The 20,449-nt window shown below is 25.0% G+C and overlaps 2 protein-coding genes across 3 annotated transcripts; one reads left to right on the top strand and one right to left on the bottom strand.

The window, feature by feature from the left end:
• Nucleotides 1-1,301: 1,301 nt before the first annotated feature.
• Nucleotides 1,302-5,969, top strand: Bm2220 (Uncharacterized protein; the record flags this gene model as incomplete). Its single annotated transcript, XM_043078310.1, has 11 exons — nucleotides 1,302-1,424; nucleotides 1,594-1,674; nucleotides 2,322-2,473; nucleotides 3,635-3,722; nucleotides 3,816-3,961; nucleotides 4,255-4,391; nucleotides 4,598-4,692; nucleotides 4,761-4,811; nucleotides 5,099-5,293; nucleotides 5,479-5,639; nucleotides 5,828-5,969. The coding sequence occupies 11 exons, from the start codon at nucleotides 1,302-1,304 to the stop codon at nucleotides 5,967-5,969; spliced, it is 1,371 nt and encodes a 456-aa protein (XP_042934244.1).
• Nucleotides 5,970-7,365: 1,396 nt separating this feature from the next.
• Nucleotides 7,366-13,648, bottom strand: Bma-insc-1 (Uncharacterized protein; the record flags this gene model as incomplete). Of its 2 annotated transcripts, none has more annotated exons than XM_043078308.1 (14): nucleotides 7,366-7,484; nucleotides 7,773-7,980; nucleotides 8,136-8,311; nucleotides 8,599-8,752; nucleotides 9,023-9,151; nucleotides 9,543-9,797; nucleotides 10,088-10,242; nucleotides 10,569-10,786; nucleotides 10,866-10,963; nucleotides 11,179-11,289; nucleotides 11,364-11,741; nucleotides 12,133-12,478; nucleotides 12,696-12,857; nucleotides 13,431-13,648. In XM_043078308.1, the coding sequence occupies 14 exons, from the start codon at nucleotides 13,646-13,648 to the stop codon at nucleotides 7,366-7,368; spliced, it is 2,727 nt and encodes a 908-aa protein (XP_042934242.1). The 2 variants fall into 2 exon arrangements, with proteins under 2 accessions (XP_042934242.1, XP_042934243.1); XM_043078309.1 differs by having other exon boundaries at nucleotides 11,460-11,741.
• Between the last annotated feature and the right edge of the window lie 6,801 nt (nucleotides 13,649-20,449).

The raw sequence follows: 20,449 nt of genomic DNA, 5'->3' as shown, positions 1-20,449 counted from the left end.
ACTTATTATTTAAAAAATATTGAATTTTGATGTGATATTTTTTTGAATTGAATTTTTAATTTTTGAGAAAGAAAAAAGAAAATAGTTCGCTGAGTCACACTTAATAAATTTACTTCTACCTTATTTCATTTAAAAAATAAACAAACTTTTCATATCAGACTTTTTTCAAATTCATTTCTCAGCTACGCTTTCAGAATTTCAAACTATCCCTCTGCAAAGGAATTGTTCGAAAATTTTGTTAAAATTTGAAAACGAAAGATTGCAAATGATTTAAAATGTGAAAAGTAAATTTACTCGCGTAATTTTAGTTCAAAAATACTCGTTTTACTAAGACAAAAATCTTTCATTGTCAAAAAAAAAATTTTTTTTTTCTTTTTTTTAGAATTTTTTTTTAGATTCTTTTTTTAAAACAAATTTTTTGCAGCATCAATTTTTGCTCTAGACATTTTCTCTTTTAATTTTGCTATAAGATTCATTGCCATGCTAATAACAACTACTACAATAATAGTTATTGTTAGTTTGTACACTTAATTTTAATGCTACAATTGATAATAATGAGGAAGCATTTCAATGAAAAGAAATAGGCGCAAAATTGATTTTTTTTTTTTAAATTAGGTCAAAATTGAATTTTGAAAGAGAAAAAAAAAATTGACGCATTTCTAATTCTTTTCTCTACAATAGCAATTGTATTAGTGTGAGATAGTTAAATAGTTGTCACCAATGCTGATAGTACCGTTATCACTTGATAGTAATACTTAGCATACATTTATTATCATTATTCTTATCTTCATTATCATAACTCCCTTAATTATAATTGTTTTTATTATCCTTTTCATATCTTTTGCATACTTTTATATTTGCTTATTTCTCATCATCAAAATGCTGCAAATAATTTCATATTACATTTATTATGCTGAAAATCGTACATACTATTCAGATTATGTAATTTCCAAAATTTCAGATCTAATTCAGCTAGTAAATTGCAAAACAGACTAGCATATTATCAGTTATTAGCATAATCATCATTATCATATTATCAACTGATAAGGCTCCGTCCAACTTATTATCAACGAGAAAAAACAATGAAATATGCAATTTTCATCATTTTTATCACTTCTCTCTCAACTGCAATATGCTTTTCAACTACTTTGGTGCATTCTTTTTGCCTTATAATTTGAAAGTAATTTCTCACAATTTAATAATAATTCAAATATGTAAATTAACAAAAAAAGAAAAAAGAGTATAATTTGTAGAATGATTCGATATCATTTTCATACTGTGAATACTTGGCTGAATGTGAAATGATTTCACTACTACAAGAAAGGCTTTGCTTAGGAAATAGCATATTGACACCATATTGGCTACCATCGGACGATCCGATCGGTCAACGATGTTATATGCATCTCAGAAAACGTTATCAAATGGTTACAACAATTTTTGATTGTTCTAATAAAACTTTTCATCATCTAAAATCAATCATCCAAGTAACAACAATAGTAATACCAACAATGATAATTAATGACAGTAATAATAACAATGATTAATAACAATAATAATAATAAATAATCCATGTTAATAACTGATATTTTATAGCTTGACCAATTGATGCGTGAGTCCAATAGTCTATTATTGTTATGTATGGCTAAACATTCGGAATCATTTAATGAAGATCAGGTTTAACCTTTTACTCTTTTGCTATATGAAATAATTAAACAATTTAATTTAACTAAATTGTATGTCAATAGCTATTTGTAATTACTAAAATAATAATTCAAATTGTTCGTTTTCAAGCATCCCATTTTCCTTTTTTGTAAATATCTTTTTCAAAAATTTATTTAGATTTCATATTTTGACAATAAATTATTTTCAACTATGAATTGAACTAATAGTTTTGTCTCTTTTATACTCAAATTATATTTGTGATGAGATTTTCTTTTTACAATTTTAAATTACGAAGTTTAAAAAGGAATGAACGATTTAAGAAAAATGGGAAAAAAAAAAGAAAGAAAATGATCTAAAAAAGTGATTACATATGCTTCTAACATCAAAATTACTATTAATTATAGAAAATTACAGGAGAATTTCATGAATTTCCTGTAAATTTCAATTCAAAAACATGGAGTTATCTATAAAAAAAAAAAATCGATGATTGAATGTTTTATAAAATGTTTAAAATTTTTGTTAAATTTTTTCCTCTTTGCTATTGCTTTAGAATTTTTTTTTTCCATCGAAATTTTTTATTTTTTTAATTTTTAATTTTTGGAAAAAAAGATTTTTTCTTTTTTTCTAAAAAAAGAAAACAACCAACGATACTATTACAGAAGCAGCAACATTGCGATCATTTATTACTTGAAATGGTGAATGTACTGAGAGACAATGATGGTAATCCATTGTTGACTAAATGCTTCCAAGGTAGCAAACGATCTGAACGACAGTGTGGACCACTACGACAATGCTGTAGTGCATATGATAGGTTTAGTTTTATTTATATATTTAAAAATAAAATGCAAATTGCGCATAATGATAGATTGTAGCGCAATTATCGTAAGGAAATGTAAATTTTCAATACAATAAAATATCAAAAATTTCTATTTAATAATTTTATATGTTATTTATTTATTTTTTGATAGAACTAAAAAAATGCAACAATATCTTCTTTCATGTTTCTTTGACTAATAATTTTCAATAATATCATTGATTAATAATAACAAGAATTTCTAGGTTAAAATTTTGAAATTATTTATTTTAAATATTATCAAATTCTACTATTGCAATAAATAAATTAAATCTTTTGTTCTTTGCACATTTATGTTTAATTCCTAATTCATTTTTAATGAAAATTTCGGAGAAATTTTGTATGGCATGACCTATTTTTCAAAAAAAAAAAAAAAAGTACCGTTTACATTCAAGGTTATCTTTTTCTTTTCTATTGATAAAAGAGTTTAGATTTCCTTTTCAACATCCTAATTCTTGATCGATTGTTAATATATAAAAAAAAAAAAGAGATTTCTAATTAAAAAAAAAAAAAAAACTGAAATTCAGTAATTAAATTTATTTTAACTGATAATAGCAGCATTTCTTCGTCCATTTATAAAAATTGAATCAATCATATAATAAAACGATGAAAATGGAAAAACTTAATAAGAAAAAAGAAATCAAATAGTATAATCAATTATTTGAATTTCATTAAAAGTCAAATTAAATTACAATACGAATCAGTAAACTACAATGTTCTTCGCTAGAAATGTTATTTTTCAAATCATAAATTAATGAAATAAATTTTGAAACGATTAAATATTTCTATTCGCATTGAATTTTGTTCAATTAATAGTTAGCTGCGTTTGTGATTTCATCAAAAATATTTTAATAGCATATTAAAATATAAATAATAATTTACTCTAAAATGTCAAGCAAATTTCGCTTTCTAATATTAATTTAATTAATTCCGTTATTTGTTCCCTTTTTATGCAAATGATCTTTTCTTCATTGATGTATGCTTTGCTATTCTTTCTTTGTTGAGTTAAATTTTCTTGACTAAATTTTAGAAGCAATTTATCATTTAGAATTAAGACGCGTGTAAATGAATTAGTTAAAATTTTGCTTTATATAATTCCTAATTAAACATAAATTTTAGGTGTAAAGAGCTCGTAAAACAATCTTTCATTACAAAACAGAAACAAATATTAATTCATGAAATTCAGTTCGCTGCAAAGGAATGCAAAGTAAGTATAAGTAAAGGTTTTGATGATAAATTAGTTGGATGATAAGAATAACTTTTTTTTGTCCAAATTTTTTCTTAATTTATTGTTCTTTAGGAAGGTATTTATCAATTAAACAATGCCACAGAATCAATTAACAAAGCAACTATTTCTGAAAATTCTTCAACCTTAATTACTTTTACAAATCAACCGGATAAGGACGATCTTCTGGAAAGTTATCTACGACATTCTCCTAGTCAATGGTACTAGTTCATTTAAAAAAAAAATTAAAAATACATCTTACACTAATGAATTTCATTATGTGTTGCATTCATAAGTCGTCTTTTAAGATAATTACAGAAGTTTGTATTACCTGAAGTTTCAACCTTTCTTACTTTTTCTTAAATTGAGTAACTTTTATGATTTGATTTAATTTTGAGAAAGCTATTTATTATTTTTAAAACTTTTCTCTTGCTATGTATAGAATTGAATTTCAAAATTGTTCAACAGCAATTAATACTATTGATTTCATACTTTTTGTGCTAATTAATTTTAGGCATACGTTTTTAAAAAATATACTTGTCAAGGAAGCGCAGAATACATCAATATTTCGAGGATATGATACAGTACGGTATTATGGTCCTAAAGCTGGTAAAAATGATGACTATTACCGAATATTGCCAAATAGAACAGGTAAAAGATATTAGAGGAAAAATGATGATAAGATAATTTGCTGTTATCAACTTATCATTATTATAATGATACATTCTATCATCCTTATTTTTCTTCCAAATCAATTAATATAATATCTGTGAGCATTAATCTCGAATATATCATCTAATCATTACTTAACACTTTTAACTGATAACAGCTGATAATAGTGACACATATGTTTTTAGATGAAATCGAAGAATTAAATAATACAGAGCATAAGAATGATATTAAAGAATATCAAATTGGAAAGAAGCAGGAAATGCATCCTAAACAAACCGAAGTAATGGCTTATTAAATATTTAGACATTGGTGAATAGAAAGAATTCCGGAAAATTTTTTTGTTTTCAGGAAGAATATGACGGAAACTACTGTGACAGTTACATAAAATGTCGAAGAAAAGTTTGCATATTGTTTTTTTTTTATTTTATTAAAAATTTTTCTAAGTTTAAAGAAAGGAGTAAATAATGTTTATTAGTACCTATTATTGATTGAAGAAAAAATTAATAATTGCTTATCATATAACATTTATAATTCTTTTATGATATAAAAAAGAAAAAAAAGTGATAATTAATCTTTTTTGATTATGTAAACAAGAAAACATAATAAATTTGTAGTAATTTCTTTTTTTCTTTTGCATATTAATGTGATTATTTTGATAACTTTAAAAAAAAGAAAGGAATTATAAGGTGGAAAAAACTATGGATCGTTGTCAAATGGTTTGGAACAGTGTAAATCGGATACCGTTGTTGTCAACTGCTACATTACTTGAAATGGGCGATCGTTGTGTTAGTCGAGGTGACAACAGCTTTACTGAGCTTTACAAATTAGCTATTGAACGGGACAGTGAGCTTCATGGATGTCTAAAAATGTATCAAGATCAGGTATGTAATGAATAAGCTAATCATCATGACTCTTAATTAGCTTGTGTATCAAGATCAGGTATGTAATGAATAAGCTAATCATCATGACTCTTAATTAGCTTGCTTAATTAACTTAAATTATATAATTAAACAATTCAATTGTAAAATAGAGTTTGTGATTTAAGTTATATTTGCGTAAATTTTAGACTAACGAATTGGCGACATGCCCAGATACAAACCGAATTCATTGGCAATGGTCTTCTGACATACTGCAAAATATCACAAGTAATGCTGATTGCTTAGCTCAGGTGAATTTGGTGCAATTTGAATGTGCGCAATTGAACAAATGTTGTTCAAATTTTCACAGGTAAATATTTATTCGTAATTAATTAAATTAGACTACAGTAATTGATATGAACTGCAAATTTTTCATACAATTTTTTTCATTTTTTATAACTAATTTAACATTTAGGAAATTAATTAATTAATAACTTCATTTTCTCAACATTTTTGTGCAATATTGACAGTCTTTTTTTTTTCGTTCCTTTTTTTCAGATGTCGAGATGAGACTTTGGATGCCAAATCAGAATTACGAATAGAATTACTTACAGTGAAATTAATAATAAAATATCATGAATGTATACGACATCAACTGACAACAATGGCAACATCTTCTTTGATAAGTGATAAATTTTAATTTCAATCTATTTGTATACTTTTGTTGTATTACCTCTGCTATCGATTGATTATAACTGTGAAAAGCGATTTCTTTCTTTCTTCCGCATAACTTAGCAATGACAACTATGCGAATAATTAGAAAAGATTTGATAAAAGCCAATCTGATTGACTGATAACAAATTGAAAATTTTTGGCAATTTATTTGTATTTTTTTTTCCACGTGTCATTTAGAATGAATACTTTCTCTCAGGTGACAACAGGTAACAATCAATAATGATCTAAAATATAAACGTTAAGTATAAGTTGTAGTAGAAATAATTGATGTTTGTTCTCTCGCAATATTTGCATTAAAAATGTTACGTTGAGTTTTCTTATTTCTAAAAAAATTTTTTTTTTCTACGAATGGATTTCTTAAATTTAAATTAGAAATTAATTGCCAAATGAAATGATAAGAAAATATATCAAAAATGATAGTATATTCATGAAATATCCTATCGTCAACGATGCTAATTATAGTTTGAACTTAGTAATAGCAACAGTATCTGCATCTCATCTTATCACTTCTATATTATCATTTCTACCTCGAAATACAAATAAACTCTTCTCTCTCAAGAGTAAATAAAGACGAATTTAAGTTTAACACAGATGATTTACTAACTTTTTTAAAATGATAATTCAAAAGCTCATTCTATGTCCATTTCGAAACGATCTGCTATAATGTTAATTTTATTCTGACAGATATTAAAATCAAGAAATAACAAAATTCAAAATTTGGAATGGAATTATGCTAATTTTAATTAGCCCATTGAAAAGTACGCAAACATAAACTTACTTGTGTAATTAAAGTAGGCTAAACAAATGTGAACAATGTTTATCTATGCTTTCATTTCTAATCAAATCAAACTTTTAACAAATTAAAATTATTTTATTTTTTAACTTTTTTTCCGTTTTCATATGAAAGAAAAATTTACACAATTGCAAGTGCAAAAAAAAAAAAAAAAAAACTTTTTTTAATGCAATGTACTATTAAAAGCAATCAATCGTTTGCATATTTTTTCTTTAACTTATAGTTTTATAATGTTGAAATGATTGATACTGAAAAATTGTACATATGAAATTTTATGGAAGATTGATAAGAAGTAATTAGGTAAATAAATAAGTGAATTTAAACATTTTAGTTTAATTTTTTTTTATAACATAATGTATTAACTATGACAGTTAGCTACTTAAGCTTAGCTATAAGAGATAAGAGCTAAATCTTAAAGTTTTTCTGGCAAAGAAAGAAGACAGCTGTTTTAGCGGTTAAAATAAAGATATAAAACATAATTACAATGAATTAAATTAGCGTAGTTAAATGGAAAAATTTTGTGTAGCAAGCTAAACTAGCTAAATTAAGCTAAAATTTTACTCTAGCACTAAACAGCACTTTCTAATTGATACTTCTTTTCTAATTGCTCTGTTATCCACCACAAATTATTTTTTGCATCGATTAGCGCATTGTTATCTTGTATTACCTTCGTTATCATCGAATAACCTAAAATTCATTTCATAAATAAACTTTAGATTTGAATAAGAAAAAGTATTAGAAAAGTGGAAATTTAAACGAGAAAAAAACTTATATGAAACAGTTTAAAGAAGAGTAGAAAAAGTTTAAGTTTGTCTTAATCAATAAGAATTCAAAATTCTGTGAAAATTTAATTGCAAAACAAACGTCATTTATTATAACTAAAATTAAATAAAACATTAAATTTGAAACCAAAAAAAAAAAGAAAAATCATATCAATAAAATTTTAATGAAATTTGCAAAGATTGAAATTTCCACCATTCATTTCATGAATAGCCTTAAGGCCAATTCCATAGTTAGCAATTTTCCGTAAACATTGCGTAGCACGTAACTGAATCCTTTTGCAGTAATTAAGATGCGTTTGACTGTGGATTTGTAACAATGAAAGTAAAAGGTTAACTGCACCTTGTCCAATTAATGCTTCAATATAAGCACCATTTGCTAGACTGATGAAAATTGTCAGCAACTAAAAAATTTCAATCTTTTGTTTTTTTTTTTTTAAATAAAATAGATTTTTTCCAAGAAAAAAAAATTTAATTATTATTATTAGTTGTTTTGTTCATTTATTACTAAACTAGTTCTATCAGCTGCTAAATGAAGATAAGTTAGTTTAGATTATACCTGTTCCTCTATGAATACATTATGACATTTCGGTCGTTTATACGCTTGAATAAAACGTTTGATGGCGTTGTGCTCGTAAAGGACGTCAATTGTTCCAGCTTCTTGCACTGTTATATTTGCTAGTGCTGCTAAGGCTAGCAATAATGATTCAGCTACCTTACTTTTATCAACAATTTCTAAAATTTGTAATTTAAATAATTTAAAAAATTTGCAAAGCAAAAATGCGCAAATGTTTGCTATATTTAATAGAAAAATGATTTTAATATAAATATGAAAGGAATTAATAAAAATTTGTAACTATTCGATATGCAATCTTATTGCAAATCTTTGCCGATGAAACTTTGCATTTAATTCTAATAAAAGATAAAAGAATGATGGAAACACTGTGATACCATTTAAAATTGTCTAATTTAGGATTGAAATTTAATTAAAAATGAATTATTTGTGATGATAAGTTGAATACCGAGAATTCGTACAACAACTTTTCGCATAATGCTACCGAGACGAACATAATTTTGATTTGGATTTGTTAATTGCGTTAATATACCAGCTGCTTCTGCTGAGCAAGCTATTGTTGAGGTAAACAGGAATTGAATGATTAATTCAAATTTATTAAGCTAAAAAAAAATTTTTTTTCAATAAAAATCTAAAATATTTCAACATTTTTTTATATTTATAAAAATTTGATTTTTTACTTTGATAGTTTCTATTCATTGAAAAAATTATATCCACTATTATCATTAAGAAGTTGATCAAATATTCATATTCAAATAAAAGAAGGTTGAAAGATTTAGCTAAGGGATATTTGCCTACTATGAAATTTCAGGAAATTTAATTTCTAAATCAGTTGAAAATGTTTGCAAGTTTATGCGACATCAGTTACTAACCGCTAAAAGTTTCATTGCACCTCGACAGTTACCGCATAGAATTGTTAGAGCACGAAGTAGCAACCGAAGGGTACCATTTGAAATAGACGGTACCTCACAAAAATACAACAATGAATCCAAACCACCACACTGAATAATTAAACTATTCTTTTTTTATTTTAGAAATAAAGTTTCCTAATATATTTATAGAAGAAAAAAAAAAGACAGAAAAATAGTAGCACAATTATAGTGATAGTTAAGATTGATATTTTGTCCGATTAAAATGAGATTGTAAAATTCAGTATCTCTCGGTTCTAATTAATTCTAATTAACTTAGCACATATAGCTTCTAAATCATCACAAATTTATTTGTGCCACTGCTATTTTGAATTTCTAATATTTGTTATTTTGTGAAAATTTTGAAAAAAAAATCAATTTGCTATTATTTGCTATTTATAGAAAAAAATCAATGATCCTATTATTTGCTATTTATAACTTATTGAAATTGTTATTAAAAAATGAGAAAAACTTTTCCTTATACCTGTATAATAATGTGACAAATTTCATCACCAAAAAGCATCAAATGTATGAAATGTTCAAGCGCAATGACTAATAATCGATCTCGATTGGAACATTCGGCGAGGTATGTTGATATTATCCTTGCAAAGATAATTAAAATTTCATGAATTATCTTCCGCAATAGAACAATTAGAAAATTAGACGCATTAATTGGCTTTCCTTTGTCCTTTTCATCTGATTCTAAATCGGAAATCATTTGTTGTACTGTTGCTATATCCTTAAATGAATATAAATTATCAAGTAATTTTCAAATTACTCATCATACTCATTAAATTGCTAGTTATGGAATAAAACTATTGACGGATTATTTATTGCAATTAATAACTAAAGATGAGTTAAAGATAGTAGCTAAGTAAATCAATAAATTTGCGTAATTTTCAATTTAATATTTTAACATTTCAATTACAGCTGGAAAGTTCAATTATTAGCTTAAAATATTAAGCAAGTCGCTTGACGTATGTTCTTATTTGATGAAAAAAATATACGCAAACAGTTAAGTATACTTACGTGAGGAGAAAGAAACGTAATGCACGGTAAAGATTGAATTGTAGCGATCAATACTTTTGCTTCACATATTATATCACTAGTCCACTTTTCATTCATTTCATTGTTTAGTGCTGCGTGAAACGTGCTGCATACACGTAGCACGTGATCAATTGTATCTTGAAATCTTCCATTTATTCATTTTTCCATAACTATGGGATCATATCGCCGTAGTAAATGTAAAGTATAATCTCAATGAACGATAGATGAATTGAAACTTTTTGCAAAAAATTAATAGCTATAATTTTGAACAGACTGAAATTGATAGAATTGGTGGTAATTAACTTTAGAAAAATTGACATTATTAGATTAAAATATTGTCAACCAAATTGACTTCAAAAAAAAAAAAAACAGAAAAGAAATTGATAGTTGAAATATTTTAATATCAGTCATAAATATTTTCAACTTTTGTTTAAATTTTTTTTAATATCTTGCTATAACTTACTAGCAACTCGAGCATAGCTTGGTAAGCTATTCTCTCCAATTGTCTTATCATAATTAAATGAATCTTTGAATGAACAATTCTGGGTGCTTAACTCTGTTGATCCTTGTCCCGAATCTACACTACTATTTGTACTTGAATCAACTGATCCAAGTGCTGCTGATATTGATACACCGGTTGATGCTGATTCAATACCATCATTAGTATCATGATTAAAGCATCTAAAGTTAATGTGAAATTTAAAAAAATATACTTGTACGAATTGCTTCATCAAATTAAACCTAATTCAAAAATTATCACCTTGAAGTATTTGAAATTGATTTTATTGCTTGTGAACTTGATGGTGCATCAAGATGTACCTGTAATACTGTTTCTCCATTGATGCGATAAGCTCCAAGCTGTAAAACTTTGAAAAAACAAAAAAAGAAAAAAGAAACTTAGAGATCAATTTAGCATGAAAGAATTTATTATTATAATTCTCTATTATAATTTATTCTCTATTATAATTTATTCATTATTGTTACAATTGCACTAATCATTGTGATTTTTGCTACAATTTTATTTTTAATGTATAATAATAAACAAAGATAATATTATTTCTTATTAAATTTACCTGCCCGTGATTTTTTGTCTTATGTGATACCCGAACACAACGATTCCTTGAAAGTTGATTTCGATTATAACTGCTAGGCGAATCAATACTCTTACTTGACTCCAATTTTTTCTACAATTTTTCCACTTTTTGGTTTTCATAAGCAAGAAAAAAAAAGAATAGGAAGAACTGAAAAGCTCATATACCTGAATTGAAGTTGGTGTTTCCGGTGGTTTTCTGAAATCTACAAATGATAGAATCGATGATTGTGAATCATTTTCCTGCTTACTAGAATTTCTCACTTCATTATTAGCACATTTCCGGGACGAATCTGTTTGTTTCTCATAAATCGTTTCATAGTTAACCAGATCATCATCATTATCATTGGTATTGTGTAGCAATAACTGATTAGAATGATTCGGTTGATTTCTTGAACAAATCAATTTTTGTTCACTTGCAATAGATATAGATTGATCATCCGATTTCATTATTCGCTTATCATTATTAACTTCTAACGTCGATGATGATTCAACAAGTAAAGTATTAGAATTCGAATCGCTTGTGGTTATCGTTTTGTTCATAATCTGAAATGCGGAAAATGGAATATTTTTTAGTCATTACATTGATATTATACACAAATATAGCAACTAAATGATGCATTTTAATAAATTATTTCGAAGACAATAGCAGAAGGAATTTAAAAACAATAAGTAGAATTCAAATGATTATAATCATAGAAAATAGTAAATTAGATCAGAAATAATTATATTTCACATAATTATCAATATCTTTATAATCGTTTCAAGCTTTGTAGAGCAGAAAAGAAAAGAATAAAAGGTAGAATTATTTTTGATAATATATTTAACTATTTTAGATATGTTACACGTTAGCAAATAGTAAACAATAAATAAATAATGGATATTGCCAACATGTTACGTTATCTTTCGTTAAAAAAAACTACACAATATTCCTTACCGTTGCTATTTGATTATTTGATTTCCGATTAACTTTAACCATTTCATTCTGTCGTTGTTGTTTTTTGTGCTGCTGAAGATTTGATCGATATGATAATCGTTGTGTTCTACCATGTAATCTATATCTACAACCGTATGCTTTGCTGAAAATTTTTGGTGTAATTGATCGATTTGTTAGTGAGAAATTCATTGGTGCATTACATGCAGGTATTACAGGTGTCATTGATTTATCAAATGTCTTCGATGATAATTCATTCATTTCTGATTTCATTTGATCCGTATCATTGTTATCAGAATTATTGCATGATTTCACACGAATAAATGCTGATATTGGTGCTGGATTACATCTAAAATTATCACATCACAGTATTATTTTATTAATGCTTATTAAAATTACATTTAAAAAAGAAAAAATTAGAAAAGTTTTTTTTTTTTTTTTTTTTATGGAAAAACTTAAAATATTTTTAACGATATGAATCTTTTTTTAATTTTTCTTTTAAATTTAATTATTATAATTTATAGCATATTTTGCCTAATAATTTTTTATTATTTAATGTAACTAACTTAATTGGAGTAATTTTTCCTTCATCAAATTGATAACACACTGTGGTACGATGCTTTTCAGTATTAGTCAGTGATACTGGTGTTGAAGCTGTCATAATATGTCCTGAAGATGACGATGTCATCCGGGCGATACATCGTTTTGATTTTGCTGGTGGCAACGAACTGCAGTTTATTCTATATTAACAATTCAATATTTTAACTATATAACAATCATTATTTTTTAATCATTTAACTTTAAGAAAAAAAAAATACTTTTTCAATTTAAAAGCAAAGTCTGCAAAAAAAAAAAAAAAAAAAAAAAACTGATTCCTTTAAAGTTTTGAACTAAAATTGTTAGTAGTCTAATAATGTTGCAGTAATGGCGAAAAACTATAAATTATTTTTCCAGCTATAATTTGAATATGTATAATTGATTAGTGAAATTTTCTCTATCTAATTATTATTTATTTTTTATCAAAGAGAATAAAATTAAAAAATACTGCAAATCTTTTATTTTAAAACTCAAAAAAAAAAAAAGTAAAAAGTAGATTAAACAACCTTTTTTTTTTTTTTTAACTCACAGTTTATTACATTAACTAACACTTCATGGTTAAAAATAACAAGAAAAAAGAATGAAATTAATGGATTGATAACAGTATACAGAAGCTGAAATTAAATTTACTATCTCAGAAATGGAAACAGAGTAAAATTTAGAAAATTTAAGCATTAAATGATATAAATATTAGCATGAAATACCTTGTACCACTCAGATGAATTCGCTCACTTTCATCCTTGCAATTATTTGATATCACTGATAATTGTTGTTGCTCGGTGATATCCAGAAATGATTTAGCGTATAAAATAAAATTGCATTCCGGTTCACTGCTTATCGTTAATTCCGTCAGCCATTCTTGAATATTTCGTGATCTTTCGCTGCACAAAGCATTAAGTGCCCTTACAGGCACTGAGGTCATTGTTTACTTCTAAATAAATGAATTTTAAAAAATTAACCAATGCAAAATTTTTAATGCATGTATTCGGAAAGTTCTTTTTAACTGTTTCAAACTGAATAAATTTATTTGTTGAACGAAATGTAGCAAAGATTGAAATAATACTAGAGAATAGTTGAGAAAGTAATATAGTTAATTTTAGCAAAAAGTCTCCGATAAGCTTTATTAAATCATTCATATCCTGAATAATGAATCAGATTAAACATTTTTCATTAAGCTGCTTAGCATTTTTGGCCTTGTTTTGAAAGATCATTTTCCGTGGTCATTTCCGGTCACTAAATTAATGGACATTGGCTATGCTTATGTCCATTAGTTGAAGGACAATTTTGTTGACATTGTATTGTCGTATAGTATGATGAATTCTATTTCATTTCTCATAGTCAAAAGAGAGAGATGTGAACAAAAATATAAATTGTAATTTTTACAAAAAAAAGAAAAAAATAGAAATTATTCTGCAATTTAAAAGAGATTTTTAAAAAAAAAAAAAAAAAAAAAGAAGTAGTATATTTGTTCCTTTTTTTTTTGGTCGAAATATTTATGCCAAAGTAAATACTTCGAGCAATAAATATTTTGAAAAGAAAATTTGTTTAAACTGCAACAAATGAAGTATGGAAGTAAAAATGGCTAATAAAATTCAGCAAAAATGATTAACAAGTGATAAGTGAATCAAAATGATGAATTGTATTGGACTTTGAAAAATTGTAAAACTGAATTTAGAAATCGAGAGCAGAAATATTTTTATATATTTCCTACTTATTAATTAATGTTGTTTTGTTATAAATTTGATAAATGTTGAAAGAGATGAATAATAATAGTATAATTTCTTAGTTTCACATTTCTCTATGATTATAATTTTAATTACATTTTTCAAAAAATAGATTGGAATAGAAGGTTGAATTAAAGCAAATAGAATTGGTGAGATAATAAAATTTCGTAGCTTTCAAATAACTTTAAATCATTTAAAAAAATAAAAAAATAAAAATCTAGGCTTTAACTGAATAAAACACATCCTAATATCATTTCTATTTAGGAGATTTCACTATGACTTACATTAATCAATGTATCACTCTGATAAGCGATATCATGACATCTAAGAATTTAATGCTTTGAAAAACGAACTAAATATGTAATTAATGAATTTTAAATAAATGAATTGATTGAATTCGATGAATCATATTAGTAATAGAGAGAGAGAGAAAAAAAAAAAGGTAGGCTAATATTGTAAAAGTTCCTAGTATCATAATTAATGAAAAATGATACAAATTATTCTTTAATGATTAAAAATTATAAAAGATAATACAAAGATACAAAGTAGAGAGAAAAAGAGAGAGAGAGGATAAATGAATGAAAAAGATAAAAATAGTAATAATAATAATAATGATATTGTGAAAAGAGATGAAAATAGCAGAGAAAATCTCATTTGATAGAGAATAAAATGAAAGGAAATAATAAATTTTGATTAAATGAAATTCTTTCTCATCATTAGCACATATTTATATTAATTTACTAACATATTTATGATGAAAAGAAGCTTATAAAACTGATTTTTTGCTTTTTTACGTTTTTATTTATTGCAATTTACGAATTATTTTTACGTATAATTTTTTTTTTCATATCATTTTGTATGTTACACACAATTCTTTCTCTTTTTTTCTTATTCTTAAAAAAAAAAAAAATGGAAAAAATTGAAAAAAATTGAGAATAATAGTGTAAAAGTGAGAAATCATATTTTGTCTAAGTAATAAAAAACTACAATAGCAGTAGTAATCGGTCATTGTTAATTTAAACCGTATGATTTCATTATTATCGCTAACAATGACAATAAACTTTTCCTGAAACGGATTCTTCTTCGATTTCCGGAAAATACAACACAATATGATTGATTAAGTTTAGTTTAAATCAAACAATATTGCCCGAAATTTGGATGAAATTCTTTAGCTCTGTGTATGTATGTGTGTGTATATATTGGAATGACCAGCAGTGGTTGACAAGTTGAATTTCGAAAATTGTAAAGGACACTAACAGTGACAACAAAGGATGCTATAGTGAAGAGACAACAACTGGATAAAACGTTGATGAAATATTGAAGGACATTGCTATTCATTATCAGCTGTGATTGTATTTGTTTATGCATCATTTGTTAGATTTGATAAGTGAGAATAGTTTATTTTTGATATAACAATAAAATGAATGAGGAAGTTCTCATTAATGGATGAGCAATATTAAAGGATATTCCGGATTATAAATAAGTTTGTTGGCTTTTAAATTCAACAAAATGATGGTCGACTGATTATTAAGTAGTTGATAATTTCCAATAAGAAAGTGATAACCTTTTGAAATAATGATTACTATTCGGCAAGTATTTAAGAAAAATTAAATAAGTTTAGGTGTGCTTTGTTAACAATTTAAATTTGATAATGATAATGGTAGTAATAAAGTGGATTAACAATAATAATTTCAGATAACAGTGACAATGTAGATTTATCAAATGAATTATTAAATAATTAAATGGATCTAATCGTGAAGTTTATCACTGTTGTATTTATATACAACATATAAATAACAGGTTCTTGGGTCAAGATAAACGTGCCCGAGTGAAAGATGCTGATAGTGTGCTGATCGTGATAGAAACTAGTTTTAATTAGTGCACTATTAAGGTGTGTCACAAATATTTTGCAGCATTCTGTTTATGATATCATTGTTATCATTGCAATCATATTTTATCATTTACCTTACTGTTACTAAACAGTAATTAAATAAATTATAAATCATTGACCAATTCAAAAATGAGCTATCATTATTACACCAAATTTGTGCATAATAATTAATTAATTAATTATTATGTGAACTTTACATATGATCAAGTGATACATAATGACATTTAGGTGAAGTCATAATATTTTCAAAAATTGTCAATAAATCTTGTTTTCTTTATTTCCTTTATCTTTTACGTATTTTCATAATTTCTTCTCATTTTTTTGACTCCAATTGCTATTCTAAACTGAGATTGATAGTAGGAAAAAATTGATATCAAAATTATTTAAAATAATCAGTCCATTTATTGAAATATTTGTCGCTTAATTTCTCTGGAATATTTTTTTTTTCATTCTTTTACAATCTCTATTACATTATGCAATCTTACTGATAGACTAGTAGAAATATGAAAATTTAATTGAAAATTTTCAAGTTATTCACCGAAAATTTAAGCTATTAATTGATATCTTTGCCTAAGTTTTTAAAACTAATCTAAAACCTCTGTTTTGCAGAATAATAGAGAAATTTGTGGTCAAACTTATAACATTCTATGAAATTGTTGCTTCTAAAATTTTTACCTGAAAAAAACAACGGTGATTTTTCCAGACAAGCAAAAGAATACAGTAATTAATAAAGAATTTTCCATTCAAAATACATTGTTTTTAAGTTCAAGGTTGACTGAAATTAAGTACCAAAATTACATTGTCATACCATTTAAATCTCTTATTGCTTCACATTATTCATAAAATTTATATCTTTATATTTTGATTTGTACGAAAAGTTCAATGATCTTATCAAAATGAACTGAAATGACATGGAGAAAATTGAACCTACGATTGGAAATAAAGATGAAAAGTGATAATAAATATTATGAAATGTTATTAATTATATTACCTTAATTATTTACCAAATTAGAAATTTTACATTGAAAGTATCAATCGATGTTTGACATTGATCTTTTTCTATCCGATCAATGTCAACAAATTCATTTCAATATGCCCAGTTAATGTCACATCAATCCTTTATTAGTGTTAATATTATTATTATTCCATAAATGCAATCACCGCCATCTATCAATTAACTAATCTTTTTCTAATCTATGCATATGAATGGATGGAATTAGAATTTGATTTGCCATACTTTCTTTGAAACTATCAAAAAAAAAACTTTGTTCATTGAATTTCGAATTTTTCTTGTCTTCCTAAGTAATCTAATGAAAACAAATCGAACAGTGTTTTTTCTCCTCTTTCTAAAAATTATATGTTAGCAATTTCGTAACTCACAAGAAATGCATTTCGAAAATGAAAAAAAAAAAAAAAAAACTTTATTTCTTAACAGTATGGTTGAATTTTTTGAATTCACGAATAAGAAAAGAAGAAAAACGAGTAACTCATAGTAAATATCGTTATAGTAATAAAGTCATAGTAAGTAAATTATAGTAATAAATCATAGCATATGTAGCAATGAAAACAATAATAATAAATAAATAAATAATAATGATAATAATAGTGAATACTACATACTATATATGTACATATATATATATAGTGATAAATAAGTAATAATAATGATGATAATAATGATAATAATAATAATGAATACTAAATAATAGATAGTAGTAAATAAGTAGATAATGTAAATCCACACATAAATAAGTAGATATATATGTATATAGTAATAAATAAGTGAATAATAATGATGATAATAATGATAATGATAATGAATACTAAATAAGAGATAGTAATAAATAAATAAATAATAATGATGATAATAATGATAATGACAATGAATACTAAATAAGAGACAGTAATAAATAAATAAATAATAATAATGATAACATAATAAATTCTAATGATAGTAATAAATAATAATAGTAACAATGAGTAGGCAGTAACACAGAAATGAAAGAAACTGCATTGGATGACAGTTGCTCATCAGTCATAGATTGTGTATTTTAATCATCTCAGCTATCAATTATCAGCGTTAGTGTTTGTTGTTACTGTTGTTATGGAGAGGAATATGTGAAGGAGATGGTAGTGTTGTTGACCAGAAGAATGATTTGTAATACTGCAAAGGATAAAATATAACTAAAGGAAATGTCAGGTGATTGTGAGGATGAAAATAGAGTGATAAGATTTTTATGAAATATGATCGAAGTGATTGCTGGAGTTATCTATTTAAGATATTTCTATTAAATATGCAAAGAAAGTAATTTTGTTTACTGTCTTCTGTTCATTCTATTCTTCTCTTTATTTTATATAATTTCTTGAGATTTATTTCGAAAAAAAAAAAAAAATTTTTTTTCACTGAGATTTTATTTTAATATTTCAAATAAAAGTCTGAGAATTAATGAAACAGTATTGTTAGTAAATTTATTAGTATAAACATTATAAATACTTCATTCAGAGAAAAGTTCTAATTCTGATTAGATTATTGTGAATCAGTGTTGTATCTCAAAAAAGTTTCGTTATTAAATAAAGAGATGCTTTGGAATATTAATATTAATGTTATTACTATTGTTATTATTTTTATTTTTATTTATTAACATTGATATAATTGTTATTATTATTTGTGATTATTATTATTTACTAATATTAATATTAATGCATGTTATTTATTATTATTAATTAAGTAATTAATTGAAATTATTATTTTGTGCATTTGCTATTTTTTTTTATAATAATTTGTTATTCATCATTAATTGTTATTTACTATTTTTTGCAATTATTCATCACTTATTATTTTTAATTATTATTTATATTCATCGGAAATGGGATACAGTTACTTAGAACTTCAAACTTATTATTATGTTTCTTTTTTTTCTAGGAGATTGCAGAAAAACACAAAAATAAATAGAAAGAAAGAGAGAAAGGGAAGGAGAGAGGAAGAAAGAGAAAAGGAAAAATTACTATTTGCTATGCTATCTTTCGAATGTGAATAAATAAATAAATATATTGAGGTAAATTAAGATTTTAATCAGAAAGTAATACTTAAAAGACAACATTATAATTTATGTCTCTCAGTGTCATCTATCTTTTCTCTCTAAATCACTACAATGACAGGTAATTTCTCCTCCTTTTGTTACTAATTTTATCAATAATTTCTCAAACTGAAGAATTTATTGTTAAGGATTTAGTCATTTGGTCATTGAATCTATTAAAATATCATAATTTCATTAACTGCAATTACAGAAGTATGCAAGTGAAATTCGAGTAATTAAAATTGCGACAGGTGTTGCCAGGTGTTGTCAGAGGTGTATGTATAAGCATATTTTAATGAACAATCCGTGACATTATGTTATCGTGACATCTCGTCCATATTGTCTTGTCACTTATCAATATATTTGATGATATTTAGCTGAGACGTTAAATTTTTCAAATGGTTCACTTTTCCAAATTTTCGTTTTTTAAAATGTAAACTGAGTGGTTGGTCGTCGATTGATTCGTTAATTTCCTATTTGTGTAAGGTGGCAGAAAGGTGATTTCATCTTTTTCTTTTATTCTTTTTCAAAACTTTTATTTAAACAGGAAACAGTTTACTTTTAGATCAATTTCATCGAATAAATTTAAATTTAAGCAATTCTTTAGAAAATGTTCTTCATAATGCTTTTAAAATCTGAGGTTCGAACAGATGTTGTGATAAATCTTGAAAGATGTTATTATAAGGTGCTAATATAGTGAGTGATTAAATCTAAAAGTAAAAAAATATGTGCAGGAAATATTGATCAGTAAGGATAGTAGTTCTTTTTTTTATTTTCAATTAATAGAACTCTATGATTTATAATCTTAAACTTCGAGTAGTTTGAGAAGAATCTATGTCGATTTCTAGCGCAATTTTAGAATGTATAATATTTGGTTAATATTACGTTAAGTAATATAACTTATTGAAAGCTAATAAGTTTTTAAGTCAACTTTTTTATATTTTCAAATAATTTGTTTCTTACAAGTTTGGAATTTTTGATCCAAAATTTATTTATTATTTATTTTATGTTTATTTGGTAGTTTTGTATTC

The sequence above is a fragment of the Brugia malayi genome (genome assembly GCF_000002995.4).
Source record: "Brugia malayi strain FR3 genome assembly, contig: Bm_v4_Chr2_contig_001, whole genome shotgun sequence".
In the NCBI taxonomy this organism is placed as follows: Eukaryota; Metazoa; Nematoda; class Chromadorea; order Rhabditida; family Onchocercidae; genus Brugia; species Brugia malayi.
This window is presented reverse-complemented; position numbering and strand designations above follow the sequence as displayed.